Source organism: Ictalurus punctatus, chromosome 4, assembly GCF_001660625.3.
Source record: "Ictalurus punctatus breed USDA103 chromosome 4, Coco_2.0, whole genome shotgun sequence".
Lineage (NCBI taxonomy): Eukaryota > Metazoa > Chordata > Actinopteri > Siluriformes > Ictaluridae > Ictalurus > Ictalurus punctatus.
The window spans coordinates 7,841,359-7,862,170 of NC_071284.1; the positions used below are offsets into that span (position 1 = coordinate 7,841,359).

The 20,812-nt window shown below is 38.2% G+C and overlaps 1 protein-coding gene across 1 annotated transcript in view; it reads left to right on the top strand.

Annotated features, from left to right (window-relative positions):
* Positions 1-20,812, top strand: part of myo7aa (myosin VIIAa) — a 47,352-nt gene that overhangs the window by 22,257 nt on the left and 4,283 nt on the right. The window contains exons 19-42 of the mRNA XM_053677885.1: positions 914-1,006; positions 1,647-1,741; positions 1,967-2,051; positions 2,601-2,819; positions 3,253-3,570; positions 4,181-4,384; positions 4,563-4,739; positions 6,122-6,211; positions 6,558-6,685; positions 8,934-9,060; positions 9,160-9,279; positions 10,312-10,485; positions 11,563-11,790; positions 12,413-12,580; positions 13,312-13,429; positions 13,582-13,708; positions 14,033-14,202; positions 15,519-15,709; positions 15,983-16,107; positions 17,274-17,431; positions 18,203-18,356; positions 18,530-18,685; positions 19,710-19,815; positions 20,682-20,795. Coding sequence (XP_053533860.1) covers positions 914-1,006; positions 1,647-1,741; positions 1,967-2,051; positions 2,601-2,819; positions 3,253-3,570; positions 4,181-4,384; positions 4,563-4,739; positions 6,122-6,211; positions 6,558-6,685; positions 8,934-9,060; positions 9,160-9,279; positions 10,312-10,485; positions 11,563-11,790; positions 12,413-12,580; positions 13,312-13,429; positions 13,582-13,708; positions 14,033-14,202; positions 15,519-15,709; positions 15,983-16,107; positions 17,274-17,431; positions 18,203-18,356; positions 18,530-18,685; positions 19,710-19,815; positions 20,682-20,795 — 3,645 coding nt within the window. The remainder of the gene's footprint in view (positions 1-913; positions 1,007-1,646; positions 1,742-1,966; positions 2,052-2,600; positions 2,820-3,252; positions 3,571-4,180; positions 4,385-4,562; positions 4,740-6,121; positions 6,212-6,557; positions 6,686-8,933; positions 9,061-9,159; positions 9,280-10,311; positions 10,486-11,562; positions 11,791-12,412; positions 12,581-13,311; positions 13,430-13,581; positions 13,709-14,032; positions 14,203-15,518; positions 15,710-15,982; positions 16,108-17,273; positions 17,432-18,202; positions 18,357-18,529; positions 18,686-19,709; positions 19,816-20,681; positions 20,796-20,812) is intronic.

Below are 20,812 nucleotides of genomic sequence, written 5' to 3' on the forward strand. Positions count from 1 at the left end.
AGTCTCCATCATTGACTAGGTTTACATGCACATCAATATTTCAATATTAACTGGAATTTGTCAGTCACGTATACACTGCAATCCGATTGCCCGATTCAGATTAAGACAATATTATGATTCCCCAAATTCTTATTCCTGCTCCTGGAATATGTCATGTTTAATCGGACATTTGTTGCATGTAAACACCTTATTCAGAAAATCCACCGAAAGGGGATATATTCACATGCTCAGTCTGCAAAGAATTGTGGGTAGCATCATGAATCTCCCGTGAAATAACAGCAGGAAAGTAAAAGCACATGTGTAGATCAGAATACTTACAACAACCGCGTATACAGGAATATTCCGATGCCTGTACACATATAAATATTGCCTATAAATATATGGCTGCAACCCGAATATAGACCTTAAGCAGAATTTGATGTGCATGTAAACGTAGTCATTGAACAGTTGATAACTTCAGTTTGAAACGATAGACTTAAAGGATGCTCAAACTTAAGTTCCTGTTAACACAGTTAGCACTTTTTGACTCCATAGTATACAGTTATAGAAGAGAAATGTTTATAATCGCACCATCCGTTGTCTCCCAGATGAGGATGGGTTCCCTTTTGAGTCTGGTTCCTCTCAAGGTTTCTTCCTCTTGTTGTCTCAGGAAGTTTTACCTTGCCATTGTCCCCTCTGGCTTGGTCATTAGGGATAAATAAAAATAAATATTAATTTTATATCCAGATTTCTCTAAAGCTGGTTTGTGATAATGTCCATTGTTAAAAGCCCTAGCTGAATTGAATATACAGTATAACATTAAAACGACAACATATGACAGTCTTCTGGTCCTGAAGTTAATATTTCCATAAGATTCAGTAGTTGCAGTAAACACACGTTTCAGGACACCGAACTGATGATTGTTCTCATTAAGGAGGACCTGAGAGGGACCTGCCAGAGAATTGCTGAGGCTGTCCTTGGCAGAGACGATGACTGGCAGATGGGAAAGACCAAGATCTTCCTGAAGGTATGTCAAAACTACAGTACATTATAAGGTACTAGTTATGAAATGGATTCATAAAAAAAAGATACAGTCTGTGTGATGTTACAAGCAGAAGCATTTCGTAGCAATGATTACTAGAATGCTGCTTTATGAAATATGGGTAGCTAAATAGAAATGTTTATTTATTTATTTATTTATTTTAACTAACAAACTGGAGGCAGGTGTGGAAACGCCTGCTCATTCCTGTGGTCAGGTGACCTTGAACAGTCATGTGGTGCTCTGCTCTAGTGGTGTTCTGTTTTGTTTTTTTGCTGTCCGGAAAGAAACTTGAGCCAGAGGTCAAAGGTCAGCAGAACGTTTGTCCATTTCCCTGGTGCCACGGACAGTTTTCCACTCAGTGTTGCTTTATCAAGGTTTTCAGTTGTCTGAAACAGGAAGTCCCTCACTGTGGGAGTAAAGGGAGGGCATTGCCAATACTTCCTAACAGGAAGTGACACCATTAGATCAGGATGAAGGAAAATGTAATACAAGTCTGCTGGGAAAATGCATTAAATTGTTATTTAGATTAAGCTGTAGTGCTTCATAGGAAATCCTTTTCTTCTCTGGTGAATACTGTACCGTACTTGTATTTCCAGTAAAATGACATGGCCTTATTTTTTGACAGGACCATCATGATATGCTTTTGGAGATTGAGAGAGACAAAGCCATCACTGACAAAGTCATTCTTATTCAGAAAGTCGTCCGAGGTTTCAAAGACAGGTACGCTGTTCAGAAAATAACTGTGCAAATTTCACAACCTTGGCTCTTGATCCCATGCACTGTCTGTTTTCTTCTTTTTGAATTCTAACACATTAGGAAATGAGCAAATCCTACCCAAATGAACTGGGTAAAGCATATTAACCAAAGGAAACACAAAACTATCCAGGAGGTCCTTTGGAATGGTACTGACCATTTCCTGTTGCACAACTGTTATTGTTTCAATAGGTCTAACTTCTTGAAAATTAAGAAATCAGCTCTTATGATCCAGAAGACTTGGAGGGGTTACTGCTGTCGGAAGAACTATGGGGCGGTGAGTCTCTGTAACCTCTTTGAGTTTATTATTTAGTAATTCATGTACAACTTAAGCTAATGGGTAAGAGTGAGTCTGGGCCTGTCACTGTTGTGATGTTTAAGTTTAAGGTAAGTTTCACTTTAAAGTGAGACACAAAGTAATGTCTAGGGTGGTTAAAAAACAATTTTAAATTGAATAGATGACAGTGTGGATATTTATATATTAGACACCAGCTACTATTAGGAAATACCTGTCAGTACCAAAATATTACAACCAGTTAGATGGTTGATTATTATTGATGACTAATTCATGCTAGCTAAAATCTAGTATAAACACCCAATTACTGTACATATTAAGAAAATATGAAATGCTGTGTAGGAATAAAAAAACATCAGTCTAGAAATCTTTAAGATGAGGGGGTCTGATAGTATTAGAAAGTCTCAACACTAATCCGAGGGGCTTCATAAGTTCTTATTTGCTCAGTCAGTCCCTTTGATATGCTCCCACTTGATGCCAACAGCAACCTGACCCTATGATAGACTTGACTAACTACTTCCTGTGTTGCAGATGCGTGCCGGGTTCTCACGGCTCCAGGCCCTGTACCGCTCCAGGAAGCTCTATCAGACTTACCATGTGACCCGGCAGAGGATGACCCTGTTCCAGGCTCGCTGTAGAGGCTGTATGGTGCGCCGGGCCTTCAGACACCGTCTCTGGGCCGTCATCACCATCCAGGCCTATACTAGGGGCATGATCGCTCGCCGTTTATACCACAGACTCAAAGGAGAGGTAAGCAGAGAACACAACATCAGACACACAAACAGATACACAAACCAATAATCAGGGATTTGGTGGTTCACTGCAGTGAAAATCACTTACCCAAGAGCTCTGAGTATTATGAGCTCATGGGTACATAAAGAATATATAGAGGTTGTTAAAATGTGATGATGTACTCACTACACTACATTTCAGTTTCTTATTAGTGAGGTAAAGTGCACTTATTTACTAGATTTATATACAGTAGGGTCCAAAGTTCTGATGTCACTATAGAGAACTTTTTTTAGCAAAATTCTACCCTAAATGTAGTAGTTTTGGTAAATAATGAAATAAATCAGTAATAATTTATGAGCCATATACATGAGCATATTGACTGGAAATAATTATCTTCTCTTCTCCTCCTCATCACTCTCTATTTCTCCTCATCATTCCTCCTGTCCCTCAGTACAAGCGTAGACTGGATGCAGAGAAGATGCGGTTGGCTGAGGAGGAGAAGCTCAGGTACCAGATGAGTGCTAAGCGGGCCAAAGCCGAGGCCGAGCGCAAACACCAGGAGCGACTGGCCCAGCTGGCACGAGAGGACGCGGAGCGGGAGAAGAAGGAGAAGGAGGAGGCGCGCAGGAAGAAGGAGATGCTGGAGCAAATGGAGAGAGCTCGTCATGAGCCCGTCAACGACTCTGACATGGTGGATAAGATGTTCGGCTTCCTGGGTACCACTAACTCTTTCCCTGGGCTGGAGGGCCAGGCACCAGCTGGGTTTGAGGTGAAGAGCACCCTCTTCTGGTCAGGATAGGTTTTGATGAGATTTTATTTGAGAGAGAGGTGACTTTTGTTACTGCTATAATTGGCAAAACATTTTCATAAATTTTAATTTATGAAATCTATCTATCTATCTATCTATCTATCTATCTATCTATCTATCTATCTATCTGTCTGTCTGTCTGTCTGTCTGTCTGTCATTACATTTGTCTGTTTGCCTGTCTATCTATTTGTTTTTTTGTCTATCTGTCTATTTGTATGTCTCTCTCGCCATCTGTCTGCTTTCTGTCTGTTTTTCTGTCATCTTTTCATTTGTCCTTCCATCGGCCTGTCTGTCTGTCAGTCTTTCTCTATCTTTTTCTATTCCTGAATACCTACGTCACTTTCCTCTCCTCTCCACCAATAGCTGGTGTGTGGTGGGCGTTCTGGCGCACTATGGCTGCCGTCGCATCATCCAGGAGAATGCTATACACTAGTGGTGGTTGAGGAGATTTCTCCTCATACAATGTAAAGCGCTTTGAGTGTCTAGAAAAGCGCTATATAATTATAAGGAATTATTATCTGTGCATCTATGTATTTATCTATCTTAGTGTGTGTGTGTGTTGATGCACTAGGACCTGGAGCGGACTCAAAGGAATGTGGAGGAAGAGGATCTGGATGAAGCTCTTCCTCTCCCTGAGGAAGAGGAGGAAGATCTGTCTGAATATAAGTTTGCCAAATTCTCAGCCACCTACTTTCAGGGCACCAGCACTCACACGTACATGCGCCGGCCGCTCAAGCAGCCCTTACTGTTTCATGAGGACGAGGGAGATCAGCTGGTGTGTTCTGCTTTAGACATCTTCTGTCATCAGTCATTTTTAGTCACACATGATCAACAGAACTGTGATTTTGATGACAATGTGTAGCACATTTACAGGTGTACCTTGTTCAGCTTTATTCCAGTGTTTAATATTTGTAGTAAATGAAGTTTATGTTTTTTGTTTCTGCATCCTCCAGGCTGCGCTTGCAGTGTGGATCACAATTCTCCGATTCATGGGTGATCTCCCAGAACCAAAATATCATACAGCTATTAGTGATGGCAGTGAGAAAATCCCTGTGATGACCAAGATCTACGAGACGCTGGGCAAGAAGACCTACAAGAGGGAACTGCAGGCTCTGCAGGGAGAGGGAGAGGTGAGGGGAAGGAAAATGTGTTAATTTGTTTTGTCTGTATTCATCCCAGCAGGCTAAATGTATTAAAGTGGGTTTTATAATTCATTATGATACTCATTATTTGTTTGAAATGATTCAAAATACGGAGTATGAGGATCCATGTGCAATAAGTTTAATAAAAATCCACACAAACACACTCTAACACACCACAATCCAAACAACAGAGTCGATAAACAGGCCCAAATAGCAATAGCGATAAAAATCCATATTCAATGGATAATCCAATAATCAAGTGGAACTGACCTGAGTCCTTCTTAAAGTAACACAATAACCAATTAACTGAAAAGAAGAAGAATTACACTTGTACTCCAGTATCTCTAGAATACATTTGTAATATAAATATACCCATTTTCTCTCCAATTTTGGTCACCTGCAAATTCCCATGATAGAAACAACAACATGTTAGAAGGAACACATTCATGTAAAGCTATGATTTGAATTACAGTCAGCACTACTGTTAGAGCTGCTGTTATAAAAAATTAATCAAAAGCTTCTGACCAAACATATTTGAGAATTCAACAGTGCCATTTTATAACCATTTTTAACCACAATTTCCATTTTTTTATCCTCCTGGCTGCATGTTTTGATAAAGAAAAAACGACATTTTGCTCTGAGACTAGTAGACTAAGCTACAATTAAGCTGCACTGCCAATGCAGTTAATTTACTGAGGAACAAGATGGGGATTTCCAATAAATATATGTAATATATTTTTTGTAATACATACTGGGTATCATAGTCTTAAATGGCATAAACGTTAAAATATAAATTTATGAATTTTCCCAAAACTTTGATGTTTACTACATCACTACAGAATGCTATATAACTTGACAAATAATTTATTAAATGCTACTTTTTTGATGGAAAAAGCGGGCTCCCACGCCTGTCCTGTGTGTGTGGATTTTGCATGTTCTCCGGGGGCTTGGGGGCTTCCTCTGTGTATTCCCGTTTCCTCCCCAAGTCCACAGACATGTGTTGTAGGCTTATTGGCAATTCTAAATTGTCCGATGTTTGTGCGATTGTGCCCAGTGATGGGTTGGCACCCTGTCCACGCTGTCCCCCACCTTATGCCCCTAGTTCCCTGGGATAGGCTCCAGGCTCCCCCGTGACCCTGTGTAGGATAAGCGGTATGGAAAATGGATGGATGGATGGATGCTGGAGAGATTTCTTGGCAGTTCTGTGTGCATACCTCTGAAGCATTTTCTCATTATCACCAGCAAAAGTCAAATTTATTTTTAAGTATGGCTTGCTGTGAGGGTGTTTTCACTGCCCCAGTTCTTTGAGCTGCGGTCTAGCTGCTTCATGATTTATAAGCTTCTCTTTATCTGTGTCCCCCTTCCTGCAGAATGCCCACATTGAGAGTCATAAGAAGAACAGTGTGCGCCACAAGCTAGTGTCCCTCACGCTTAAGAAGAAGTCAAAGATTACTGAGGAGGTGAGGGACGACGTGCTCGGCATGCTCATGACATCTCAGTATGACACACACACACGGTGCTTTTCTCTATCATTGTGGATTTCATCATATGAATGATATTCATATCTTAATTAGATATGCCATGCTTCTTAGAAGACACATTTTCAGATGCTTTCAATATATACTGAACATGTTGGCTGTTAATGGAACAGAAATGATCTCATTATGCCTTCTTGTCATGCAATATTATAATAATTTGTCAAATTAAGGGTTGAAGAATAAAAGCTAGCATGTAGATTCACAAGAAAAGAAAGAAGTCCAGTTAAGAGTGTTTTAACATTCTTGCATTTGCTAACATTTACGCTAGGTGACCAAGCGTCTGAATGATGGCGAGTCCACGATGCACGGGAACAGCATGCTCGAAGACCGACCCACATCCAACCTGGAGAAACTTCACTTTATCATCGGCAATGGCATCCTCCGACCAGGACTCAGGTCACACCTGCAACATCGTATATAGAGCTCATGCTCTATAAATCGACCTAAATTACCTACTCACTAATGACACAACACCATGGTTTATCCTTCGTGTTATGTTCACACCTTAGCAAGGACATTGAAATTTTACTGTAATACAGTTCCATGACATTAGTGTAAATAGCACATAGAGGGAATGTGGCAGCCACATTCAACAACTACAATATGGGCAACAACATGGGCAAAATGATTGTATAAAATAAACATTACACGCAATTATTCCAACATTTAAGTAAACAACTGTAATTCAAAAAACTATTTAGACTTTCTCTAAAAAAAAAAAAAACTCTCATAAGGACATCGTTTAAAAGTAAGAATTCCTATGAAGGTCATATCTCTATTAAATTATAAAAATAAGTATAACCTGTTATAATGCATTCATAAAGCATTATAGGTATTGTTGTTATTATTTATGCACATGCACTACACTTTATAGATTATACTAATGCAAATCAGAGGTAATGACCACCCTGAAGTGCATTGTCTTATATCATGTCCCCAAGTGTTTTATTCCACTTATACCTCAGCAATTTGCCAGTAATTTATTAACAAATGCCACATCATGCTTTTTATCCTTTTAAAGTTACATAAGTAAGGTTCTGACAAGTTAGGTCCTATTATCACTTACATTATAGCAGTTATAAACAGTTCTTCCCTTACCAGCCTCTAATTTCTTTCTCTCTACATCTTTAAGACTGTCGTGTTACTGACATTTATATATTGTCATGTGTTTCACAAACTAGGAAACGCACACTCCTTTATCCTGAAGACTCTCCCATGGAGGAAGCACTGAGGCTCCTTCCTTAAATATTAAATAAATGTCTCCTAACAGAAAACGTCACCATATCGCAATACAATTTTCTTTGTTAAATAACACACGTCACACAAGTTCCTGTGAATTTGTTGTTACTTAACAAACCATAAAGTATTAGAACGAGCGTTTTTATATAAACCTGTCATTTAAATTACAGCTACTGACAGAGCTGCTGTTATAGAAAATAATTTCTGACCAATCAGAATAAAGAATAAAACAACGCTGGGGTATAAGAATTCTTAACATTATGCGTTTATAAGTAGTGATCCAACAGAAAAATGTTTGCCCTATCATTGGAAGATTGCGAGTTCGAATCATATCACAATAATCTGTCAATAATCTACACTCATAAATGAAATGTATATACAGTCAGTTACTTATTTAAAGATAAATAAATCAGTCAGTCTGTATTATAATGCAATATCCAAACTGAGACTGACTTTCTTTGGTTCATAGTTAAGATAATGTGTTACGAGCATTAGGCCTTCTGTTAACAATCCATAATTCATTATAACCCCAAAAAAGTGTAATTAGGACAATGTCTAAAATGCTTGTGTATGTATGTATTCATAGGTCATTATACATTATACAGCCTTTATAGAAAGTGTTACCAAATTTTTTTTTAAAAAACAGCTTTAAATGAATATCTGAAATGAATGTAAACATGTTGCCACCCTTGAAAAACATGTACATCGTACAGCCAAAAGTTTGTGGACACCTGACCATGACACTCATATGGGCTTATTGAACATCCCATTCCAGATTTAGTCCCCCTTTCCTGTTATAATGGTCTCCTCTCTTCTGGGAAGACTTTCCACTAGATTTTGGAAAGTGACTGTGTGGATTTTTGCTTATTCAACCACAAGAGCATTAGTGAGGTTAGACACTGATGTTGGGTGGGGAGGCCTGGGGCACATTTTGCATTCCAGTTAATTCCGGAGGTGTTCAGTGGGGTTAAGGTGTTCAGGGCTCTGTGCAGACCAGTCGAGTTCTTCCACTCCAACCTTGGCAAACCGTATTTGTGCACAGGGGCATTGTCATGCTGGAAAGTTTTTTGGCCTCGTAGTTCCAGTGAAGAAAAATTGTAATGCTAGATCAAAGAAAGACATCCTATACAACTGTGTGCTTCTAATTTTGTGGCAACAGTGTGGGGAATATAGATGTGATGGTCAGGTGTCCACAAAATTTTGGCCATATAGTGTATTGTTGCTCTCAGTATCAAGATCACTTTGTCCATGTCTTATTTATATTATATGTAATCATATTATTTTTACTGTACCACTTTATTTGTTATTATTCATTCCACCTATAATTAGGATAAATTAATTTGAGCCATATCTTAATGTATAATTCTATAATGTTGGCCCTGAAAACTGTTGTTATGATCTACAGAGATGAGATCTACTGTCAGATTTGTAAGCAGCTGAACCAGAACCCGTCCAAAAGCAGCCACGCTCGAGGCTGGATCCTCCTGTCCCTGTGTGTGGGCTGCTTTTCACCTACTGAGAAGTTTGTGAAGGTGAGCGCTGGCAATATACAAAAAACCCTTAAGGGATTTGAATTATTAATAGCATATATCTGGGCATATATTATGAAATTATGAAATATATTTATGCAGTATCTGAGGAATTATATCAGTGGAGGGCCTCCAGGATATGCCCCATACTGTGAGGAAAGGCTCAGGAGGACGTTTGTGAATGGCACGAGAACACAGCCGCCCTCCTGGCTCGAGCTGCAGGTAGGATGACTCCTTCATCTTTCACTCTAGCAGAACCAGACCTGGGGCACTACATAACTTTGTTCTATGTATTTAAAAATAGCTTCTGTCTGAAACATCCTGTCTCTCAAGGGAAGACTTTTTAAAGCACTAAAAGAATTCTCTCTGCTTTAGCAATAGCCTGTGTTTTCCCTACTGAAAGAAAAAGATGCACCTTTTACAATGAACAGTCCAGACAAACAACTAAGACAAAGAGTGGTGTTCACGTTGTCATCCAACTAATAACACTGCGGCTGAAATTATACCTTAAAACTGTTCAGTGATGATCCACAGACAGCTATTTGTTTTTAATGTAACTTGCACATATACTGTAGGACAAAAATGGGACACCAAAGATGTGCTTGACTGGAGAGAAATAAACAAGTTGGTAAATAATAACAAAAATAACTGTTATTATTTACTATTTAAGATTCAATGCATGTTCAGATTTAATAATAACCTAGTGTTCAGCACCGAAAGTCTTTAAAGCCACCAACAAAGGTCTCCATTTTTACAAAATGTTGCCAAACATGAAATATATATTCAGTATATGGCTAAATCCAGAATCCATACACACCTAGAAAATAGTCTTGAACTCATCCAGCAATCTCTAAACTGAAATTTTTACTGCCTACATGGAGCTTTAACCACTGAGGTTGTAATACTCATTGGCTTTACATAGAAAAATAAAGAACATTTGTCATGCACCTTCATACCATTAGAATTAAGGATCCCTCCTTACTGTATCTCTGGTGAGAAACGCTAACATTGCTGGACATCACATTAATGACAAGAATGCAGTAAGGAAGCTTAAAGATAAAGAAATGTTCTGCAGTCCCTGAACCTCATGGATTGAAGGTTATGATTTAAACATCTCCTTATTTCGAAAATGAGAGAGGAATTACATTTTAAAATGAAAATGAAATCCGCATAAACGTACTCCATCACGTATGTTTGTCCTGCAACTCTAATAAACTTCTATTATGATATTGTTTGTATTCTTTACCCTGTCAGGCGACTAAGTCTAAGAAACCCATCATGCTGCCTGTGACTTTCATGGATGGCACCACAAAAACGCTGCTGACCGACTCAGCCACCACAGCCAAAGAGCTGTGTAATGCGCTGTCAGACAAGATCAGCCTCAGAGATCGCTTCGGCTTCTCTCTGTACATCGCTCTGTTCGACAAGGTACGCCTTTTACACTTTAGGAGACGAGCAGTATGAAAAATTCCCAGTATAATCTAATAACACAATAATCACAGTTTTTTAAAATAGAAATGGCCTTGTACAAATACAAATCTGCTTACCACATCCCATTTTCAAACAAGACAGCTACAATATTTAGAATACTAAACTGACCTGTTAATAGGATTTAGTAGTTGGATTCATCTTTAGTACTTTATCAAAACAATGTAGGAATATTTTTTCTCTGGTTTTCACCTGTTTAATAGTTTTAGTAAAATGTTTCACAAAAAAGTTTTGTGACATCATTATTTATGCAATTACACGATAATGTTAATGGTATAACTATTCTCTGTTTTCATTTCACTGTATACTGGTGTATCATCACACCCCTAGTATGCGCTACAGCTGTCAGATTCCTTTAGAATGTGCATTTAGCTAATTTATTAATGCTAAATTGCCACAGACAGAATAAATGTTCTCACTTTTCAACCCATTGAGGGTGAAAATTGTGTTGCTTTCTTAAGCAAAGTATATCACAATGATGTAATGAATTGTAACATTTCAGAATTGTTTTTATATTTACTCACAGTAATTTTTTTCATTGCACTTAATATTACATCTTAACATTACATTTTAAAAATTTTTTTGACACAATTAGGCCAAATCCTTTATGGTCTCCTATTCACTTCCCTTCCTATTTATGCTTATTGATTGTTATATAATGGCATCATAGAATCAAAATAGTACACTTTATAGCCAGCATTTGACATTCAGCCACAAAAAAAGAGTCATTGCCTATTGGACATTATTATAACAACTATTTTGTTTTACATTCAATTTGAAAATCAATAATAAAAAAAAAGTGAAAATATAATATGATGTATATTACATGCATTTAATATGTATGTAGGCTTTTTTTTTTACATCAGGCAACACAATGCTCAGTTTCCCCAATATTTCCAGATATTTCTGAAATATTTCCGAAATGGGTTTTATTAGACTTAGTTTAGAGATTAAAAGTAGAGCTAGTAATCATCTATGCAGTGTTATACATTCAAAACATTGTCCCTCTCTCTGTAGGTTTCATCTTTAGGCAGTGGTAATGACCACGTGATGGATGCGGTGTCTCAGTGTGAACAGTATGCTAAAGAGCAAGGTGCTCAGGAGCGAAATGCCCCCTGGAGGTTGTTCTTCAGGAAGGAGATCTTCACACCCTGGCACGACCCCACTGAGGACGGAGTGGCTACCAACTTGATCTACCAGCAGATCGTACGCGGGGTCAAGTTTGGAGAATACCGCTGTGACAGGGTACAGTTTTTAGTCTCAAACACAAATCTCTGTGAAATTAGAGAGGGAAATACTGGATGTAAGAGGAAGGGCAGACATCCAATCTACTGTTTGCAGATGAATAGATTCTTCTTTCACTCAAACTGCCTGGCACAGAGTTGTATGACAGCGGAGAGAGAAACTAAAAAAAGAAATGATACAGGAATTTTATTTAATAATGCTTCTAAAACTGCCTCAAAAGAAATTTAAAGCAAAGTGTTCACAGTACCGTGGTTTATGACAGAAATTCATTCCATGTTGAACAGAAAATGTTAAACAGCCATAAAAGAAAGTAAAGGACATGGTAATGTGTAATCTGACTGGCAAAACAAATGGGGTTAAAGGTCAGGGCACATTATACTTTTATTATCTGGGAAGGGTTCATCATTCATAATCCATCTGAGACAGCCTCGGTGTAATTCATAGCTTTCAAAAGTGAAAAGATGTGACCATTATCTGTACTGATTCCCTAGCTTCGAAATCAAACATTTTCTTACTGTATTTTGACACCATATTTAGACATAATAAATATAATATATTCATTAGGCAGCTTACCAAGTGCCTTCCACAATCACTGTCTCTCTTTCCTTTGCTGATTTTCCAGGATGATCTTGCAGAACTTGCCTCTCAGCAGTATTATGTAGACTACGGCTCTGAGATCCTGATTGAACGTCTCATCAGCCTCATTCCTTCCTACATCCCAGATCGGGAAATCAGCTCTGCCAAGTCAGTGGAGAAATGGGCCCATGTTATCATGGCGGCCCACAAAAAGGTGTGTAAGCATTCAGAATATTAATCTGTAAAAAAAAAAACTTATAAATTCTGTCCAACATGTCTGTTTTATGCCTATTACAATATTGTCTCAGTAGAAAAAAACCCAACAGTGATTCAGAGAACATTTTAGGTTTTGTTAAGTAATGGATCATATTAATGGACCATGCTTCTGATAAAACATCATTGTGGCTGTCTGGGATTTTACCTGCAGAGAACTGTAGCGCATTCGCCAAGAAACTTGGAGCAACCTGTTAACCAATTTCCTTAGAAAACTGCATAACAGTGTACCTAAGATGTTTTATACAGTTTTAAAAGGAATGACAAATTCCCCACTGTTCAATAGAGTTCAATTCACTGCTTAATATAGTCATTATTTTGATAGTTTGAAAAGTTGTGGTTTATTACATTTCAAGTCATGTAAACTATGCAGACTTTTGAATAGCACTAATCTACATTATGTCAGTGGAAACATGCTTCCATTATTTGTAAGTACTATTTGACATCTAGCTACAGCACAAAAACCAAAGAAGCAATCACTGGCCACCAAACATGTCATGGTCGATTGATTATATCTGGGGTAAGAGAGGAAATGATGGCAATTTGATTATTTTGCCAAGCCATTTCTATTAACATTTGCATGCAGATACATTCCTAAAAGTCATGCATCAAATGGTGTATCATATTTGCATGAATTGTTGTATGTAAAACTGGACTCATTTTCATCGACAGGGGATTTACACACAGAAACGAGTGGACCCTCAGAAGGTCAGAGAGGAAGTGGTGGATTTTGCGCGATACAAATGGCCATTGTTATTCTCAAGATTCTATGAAGCCTTTAAATTTTCAGGTATACAACCACACAGTCATTTCCAAATTGATTCAGATTGATAAGGGAAACACTTTCATACAATACGAATACAATAATGAAGAGTGATGTCATCACACAGCACATGTATGCTTGACAGGTCATGTTTTCAATGTTTTCCTTGTATCTTACAGGACCCAGTTTGCCTAAAAATGATGTGATTGTAGCCGTGAACTGGACTGGAGTTTACTTTGTGGATGAACAAGAGCAGGTTCTTTTAGAACTCTCATTCCCAGAGATCACCGCTGTCTCCAGCAACAAGTATGAATGATTTCACAAGACTTTTATCATGGCTCTTATGGCTATTTTTTGTTTTGTTGTTCATGAGTCTATGTTTATGCACTACCACCAAAACAGGATATTAGATGTGTTCCTTACATGCAGCCTATAGAAAATCATCATTAAATAACATGGTGTAAAAAAGCGTAATAATCCATTTAAAAATAAAGGAAGACGGTAAACTGAAGAAAAGTTCTGTTGTACTGTATGTTTTCAGTAAGAATCTAAGAAAGATTTTCAAATATAGACTATAGACATATCTCATTTAAACTAAAGGAAGTTTTTTGGCGTTCTTTGTTTGAGCAGGGGTGGGAAGCTCCAGGGCCACAGCTTCACCTTGGCCACCATGAAAGGGGATGAATACACTTTTACCTCCAACAACGCAGAGGACATTCGAGACCTTGTGGTCAATTTCCTCGAGGGCCTCAGGAAGAGGTCGAAGTTTGTGGTAGCGATACAGGATAACCCTAATCCAGGTAAATCACTGTATTCATTTATTCTCAGACCATATTATTATAATCAGAATGATTCTTCATTTACAGTTATGGCATTTGGCAGACACCAAACGTATATTTATATCATTTATACAACTGAGCAGTTGAGGGTTAAGGGCCTTGTTCAGGGGCCCAACAGTGGCAGCATGGCAGTGCTGGGATTTGAACTCACAACCTTCTGGGAAATCTATAATCCAATGTCTTAACCACTGATCTACCGATGCCCCTGGAGATTAAACATTCATAAGAAGCAGAAACAAAGAGAACATAAAATATTTAAAAATAACCATATTATACAGTCACAACTAGGTTTAAAATTCAGTGTTTACAATGATCCTGGGTAATAAGAGAATCCAATTCCAAGTCCCTCTGAAGTTTAATATGTATGTGTGTGGAGCACTGTTTCTGTCCTTGTAATGGATTTCCTTTCCAGGTCAGAAAGAACCTAAGATCCATCAAGCACTAGTGTCTGCTTTGTTTGGCTTAAAATTGAAGGCAAGTTTAGAGAACCCCTTCGTAAACATAGCAATGGCAGTCAGAATGGAGGCCATGCCCCTTCAAAGTATCTCACTCATTTTATGTGCAACTCAGGTGCTTGTTCGGTTCATTGTCATTTTTTTCACTTTGTCATTAAACTGCTGGAACAGATCATCTCCCATACTTGTCATTAGACCCCTGCAAATGATCCTGCACATACAGTACAGTAGCTTCCATATGAACTTTTCTATAACAGGGTTTTAGCCTTATGGTATTCTTATTACTGTGAGGATGTGGTATTGACAGTATGGAGCCACGTAGCTTGACATGGTGGTTATTATTTAATAAGGTTAAGCCCTAAGTTAAGCTTCCTTCCACAAAATCCATAACTCATAGCAACTATTGTATTTTTAAATGAGTGAGACACAGAGAAATTGATTAAATTAGACCATTGTGCCACAGGAACCTAAGCATGGAGATGATTCATTCTATTAACCTTCAGTCTTGGAACGATGGATCATGACATACTGGAGTCAGTGGAGTTGCGACATTCTCAAAGCAAATAAACCTTTTTCTAAATAATTAACTGGAGGCCCCTTATTAAATATATTAAACATATTAAGTGGTTTAAAAAACTACATTCATATTGTAAAAGCTTTCTGTGTTTATTTGGGTTTTTTTTTTTTATACATGCCATTGAGAATACAGACCTCACCTTGTAATTCTTATTCTGGAGAGATTCTAAAATAGGATCAGGAGTTTCTGCTTTAAAAGGCGCATAACACAATCTTGTCTGTCTTGCCCCAAATTGTCCTCATCAGTTGGAGACGATTCAACATTTCTGAGCTTTGCTAAAGGCGACCTCATCCTGCTGGACCAGGACACGGGTGAGCAGGTCATGACCTCTGGCTGGGTTCATGGGATTAACGACCGGACCAAGCAAAGAGGAGATTTTCCAGCCGACTGTGTGTACGTGCTCCCCACCGTCACAAGACCTCAGCCAGACACTGTGGTTAGTGCATGCTTTTGTTCACAATCTAAACTGTTAAGTACAAGCTGTGCAGGAAACTGCTCTTGGTACAGGTGTCATTATGTGCAGTTCATAGAAAGGATAGACATTTACAGTCCAAATTTGCAAAAATATACGTCTGTGATCAAAGAATAAAGATCTTCATGCGTAATGGTTTTCTCTCTTATTATTCGATTATACTCTCGGGATAATGATGTTCTCCTACCTCTCTCTTATCTTTGCTTGGTTTTTTTTTTGTGTGTGTGAATGACTCAGGCTCTGGTTACCATGACACCAGACCAGCGTCAGGAATCACTGCGTGTGTCGCAGGTCGCTATGCCTGAGAGTGTGGAGAGAGTGAAGCCATACACACTGGAGGAGTTCTCTTATGATTACTTCAGGTAAAAAAAATAACACCCGTAAACCTGTCTCACATTTCATTTGCAGTTTTCTGCAGACACCTTTATCCAGAGCATCTAAAGAAAGTGCTTTGTTCCCTCCATCCTTATCCTTACACTAGTACAAATAGGTCAGGGTCTAAGAACATCAAGCAGAGTGTATCCACAGGTAATATTAATCGAAACCAATATTAACGTGAATCTCCATCTCTTACCGCTTGCAGTTTTGTTTGTTCCTAACATAAGGTCTTAACCTTATATTTCTAATTATTTATATATGTAGCTATAGTTATAATACATATTAAAGTCAATAAAAGTTTATTTGTATAGAGCTTTAGACAATAGACAAAAAAAAAGTGGCAAGAAAAAACTCCCTGAAATGACATGAGGAAGGAACCTTTAGAGAAAGAAAACTCAGAACCCATTCTGTTCTTCGTGAAGCTGGATAATGAGATAGTGGGATTATAAATCTTTACTTTTCTACAACTATATGCTATACTAAATGGGTTCAAAGGATTTACATAGTATATCTTGTCTACAGTATATCTTGGTGTGATTATCCACTGAAGCAAGTGAGACTTGGGCATAAACTATTTTCGTGAAGTTCTAATCTTTAGGATGGTGGCCACCAACCCTGTTCCTGGAGATCTACCTTCCTGAAGACTTTAGCTCCAATCATAATCGTGCCCAGAAGAACTTCTTGATCAACTAAAACGGGTGTGTTAGATTCTGGTTGGAGATGAAACCTGCAGGAAGGTAGATCTCAAGGACCAGGGCTGGTGACCACTGCTTTAGATATCCATGTTGGACCATCCACAAACGCCGAATATTTGTCAAATTTCCAGACTTCATATGGAGTTCAAACATTAAAGATACATTCAATGGGACAATGTATTGAGTTGACAGATAGGTTGCACAAATGCAGGTTGATACGTAAAAGAAAATACAGCCCATCGTCAATTAAAAAAGTTTACCAGAAAGACTTCCGTCAGTGTGTGATATAGGAATGCGTTTTAATGGGAACAAAATGTCCTTATAGATGGGAACATGGTACAGTATAACAATATCTCTCCAAGTTGATTCTTTTCAATAAAAAGCATAAGAATTAGTTTTGCAGCCAAATAAAGAAGGCCCGTTCTCACACACTATGTTCCTCTGACCCACTTCAGGCCACCTCCTAAACACACGCTGAGTCGTGTGATGATCACTAAGAACCGTGGGAAGGACAAGCTCTGGTGCTGCACTCGGGAGCCGCTTAAACAGCCACTGCTGAAGAAGGTTCTGGCTAACGAGGACCTATCACAGGACGCCTGCATGGCCTTCATTGATATCCTCTTACTACTAGATATTGTTTTAGGACAGGCAGAAAAGTCGGGTCCCTGGAGGGGTCAGTGGTATAGAGGTTAACTTTTAAACCGCTCTCACTCTCTCTCTCTCTCTCTCTCTCTCTCTCTCTCACAAAGGACTTATCAGCACATGGAGGCCTGAAAGTTTGAACTCTTCTGAATAAGACAATTTTATTAGCGAAACAAATTTTAGTGAAAGTATTAAGAAGCTGTGGTGTTTTAGTGATAGCAAGGATTTGTCTGATGGTATAATGATCCAAAGAGCTGAATCATGTATGTGAGAGTTGGGAAAACACTAAACTGTATTATATACTCTATAAACCTCTATAAAAGTCTTTTTGCAGCCAGGGACCCCATTAGGTGTAAAAAAGTTTTTTAATAAATACCCCCACGGACCCCCTCAGCCCAAATTTATTTTGTGAACTATTCAAATATTAAAGTTATTATTCAAATGCACACAGTAATATTGTGGCTATTTATTGGAGCGTTTTGTTCCTGAACTTTCCAGTTACAGAACAGGTCAAAGTGTATATCATTTTTTTTTTTTACTTATACTTATTTTTTTCAGTTATTAAGCTTTGGATTAAACCTATTTATTTCTTTTCAGTCAAACAGACTCATAACTATGATCACTTTGGTAATTCTTTAAGGTCTCATATACAACACTATTAATGATTTTTACTTAATTTCTATAATGTTCTGTATAAAAAAAACAACTGTACTGCGTGTGTCCTTAACCTGCTCCTCTGTACCCATTATGAAATATATGGGTGATTATCCGTCCAAACGAACTCGCTCTGTGAATGAGCTCACGGATCAGATCTTCGAGGGCGCTCTGAAGGCAGAGCCTCTAAAAGATGAGATCTACTGTCAGATTCTCAAACAGCTCACTGAGAATCATGTGAAGTATGTCGTCCAGTATAGCCACCTGTCCCTTCTGCACACTCTCTTGTCTTCAGCCATCACAAATGTCATGACAGCCAAAAAGCACAGTGCTCATACAATTTCAAAACTGTATTTTAAAATTTCTGCATAAAAAAGTAGTCTTTATATATGTAGTAAGCTCTGTGTGTGTGCAGGTACAGTGAGGAAAAGGGCTGGGAGCTGCTCTGGTTGTGCACTGGTCTCTTCCCTCCCAGTAATATCCTCCTGCCTCATGTCCAGAGGTTCTTGCAATCAAAGAAACACCATCCACTATCGCTGGACTGCATGCAAAGATTGCAGAAAGCCTTGCGGTATGGCTTTAACACACACACACACACACACACACGCACACACAAATGCATACGCACACAAACACACACAAAAAAGCAAACATTTGGCTTTTTGCAAGGTCTGATATTCTGTCTGATATTCCTATCCTTGTGGGGACATTTAGTCTTCACCATGATAAGATATAAAAGCATACGTTTATTTAGCATCTGTGGAAGGAGTCTCCAGTGTCAGCACTTTTTATGAGTCTGAGGTAAATCTGCACCTTCAAGATTTCCGACTGTAATGAGAAATGGGAGACTCTTTATTCACTTTCAATTTTACTTTCTCTTTTCTGCGATTTTATTTTATTCCTAAGACACACGCTCACACACGGTGTTGCTCATATCTCTCTGTCTATCTCTCTGTCTATCTCTATCTCTCTTTCTCTCTCTGGCTTGTTATGGCAGAAACAGAAACACACAAATAAATTTGAGCTAATACAACACAGGTGAGTATCATCACGCGTTACCTGCCGGTTTGACTTGCCTCCTCTCTGTTCCTAGCTGAGGCTTGACCACGCCCCCACCGCCACACTGACAAAACACAGTCTCCAGGATGGGATGATTTTTGGTTTATCTGTGACATCACAATGTGCACTTTTTGTCTTATTAACGTTCTCTCTTATAACGAGAGAGAAAAAGTTAAACTGATGATGGAAGGACTGCTTATAGCTGCTATAACATTAGTCATAACAAGATTTAGTAAGTAAGTAGTAAGATTTAACTTGTTTCATGGACATTCTACAACATTAAATGTACCTATAAATGGGTAAATGGAAATAAAAAATAATAATTTATATTTAGTATTATCAAATTACTGTGGTATAAGAGAAATAAAACACTACATGATGTTACTGAAAATCAACTTTGGGGTGGTAACAATCACGCATCACCCCACACTGTTACTGATTATGTTCTTATACTAGCATGTCCTGTCAAGTTTCATATAACATATATAACATAATTTCACTTTGACATGAATATTTTGTTCTGTATTCTATAACAGGAATGGCTCTAGGAAGTATCCTCCTCACCTGGTTGAAGTGGAGGCGATTCAGCACAAGACCACACAGATCTTTCACAAAGTGTACTTCCCAGACGACACAGATGAGGTACTGCAAGCAAAGTCGAGTAGCAGTCAGTTATTTTTAACAGCACTCATACACAGTCTAAATGTTTACATCCGCATCCAAGGTGTTAATGGTTATTTATTCCACTAAACAGCTCTATGTTCTTTATTTTCTCTACAGTACAAATAACATATAGATCTCCAATGTGCTTGCTCATTCCCTTGTTATACTCACCCAAAAGTTCAATTAACTAGGCTAAAAAGTGGCTAATATGAATAAACGTAAGTATGAAGAGCTAAATTCTGCATTAGCACAGACTGTGGAAGATATGCAAGTGCTTGAATGTCTGATTGCGGTGACTTTATGTAGCTACGATCTTTGTCCTCAAGATAACGCCTTTGGTGGTGTAGCATACATTATGCTTCCTAGCATCATCATTTTGTGTTTAATTATGAGGTAACTATATACTGTGCTAGCATTGCATAACAGTTAATTATGTATAACAGCTTATGTGCTGTATTTTGCTCAGTTTTGTCTGTTTCGCTTTGTATTCCTGAAATTATCCTGAAAATAATTTTTCAAGCTAAGTAAGATGCTGGTGAAAAGAATTCCTACAAACAGCTAGACCACATCGTCTGTGCATGTACAGTAACATACATCTTAGCAAGTGAGAATATCTTAAAATATAGTATCTAGTATTTCCTGTTAGAAGTTTACAATAAACCAAATATAAGGTTATTATTATTTTTATTTATAATCTGAAAAATTCTTGAAGACATAAGACTCATTCTTTCATTATTCGTTTAGAGACTACTTTGTTTTTTCAGCCTGAAATGAGATCAGGGCTGGTGTGACCCAGCGTGAGTGTGAAATTTGATTAAAGGTCAATCTCTGTTTCTGTCTCTCAGGCTTTCGAGGTCGAGTCCAGCACGAAAGCAAAAGACTTTTGTCTGAACATCTCCGGCAGGCTGTTGCTCAAGACTCCAGATGGTTTCAGTCTGTTTGTAAAGATCTCTGATAAGGTAATATCAGCTATTCT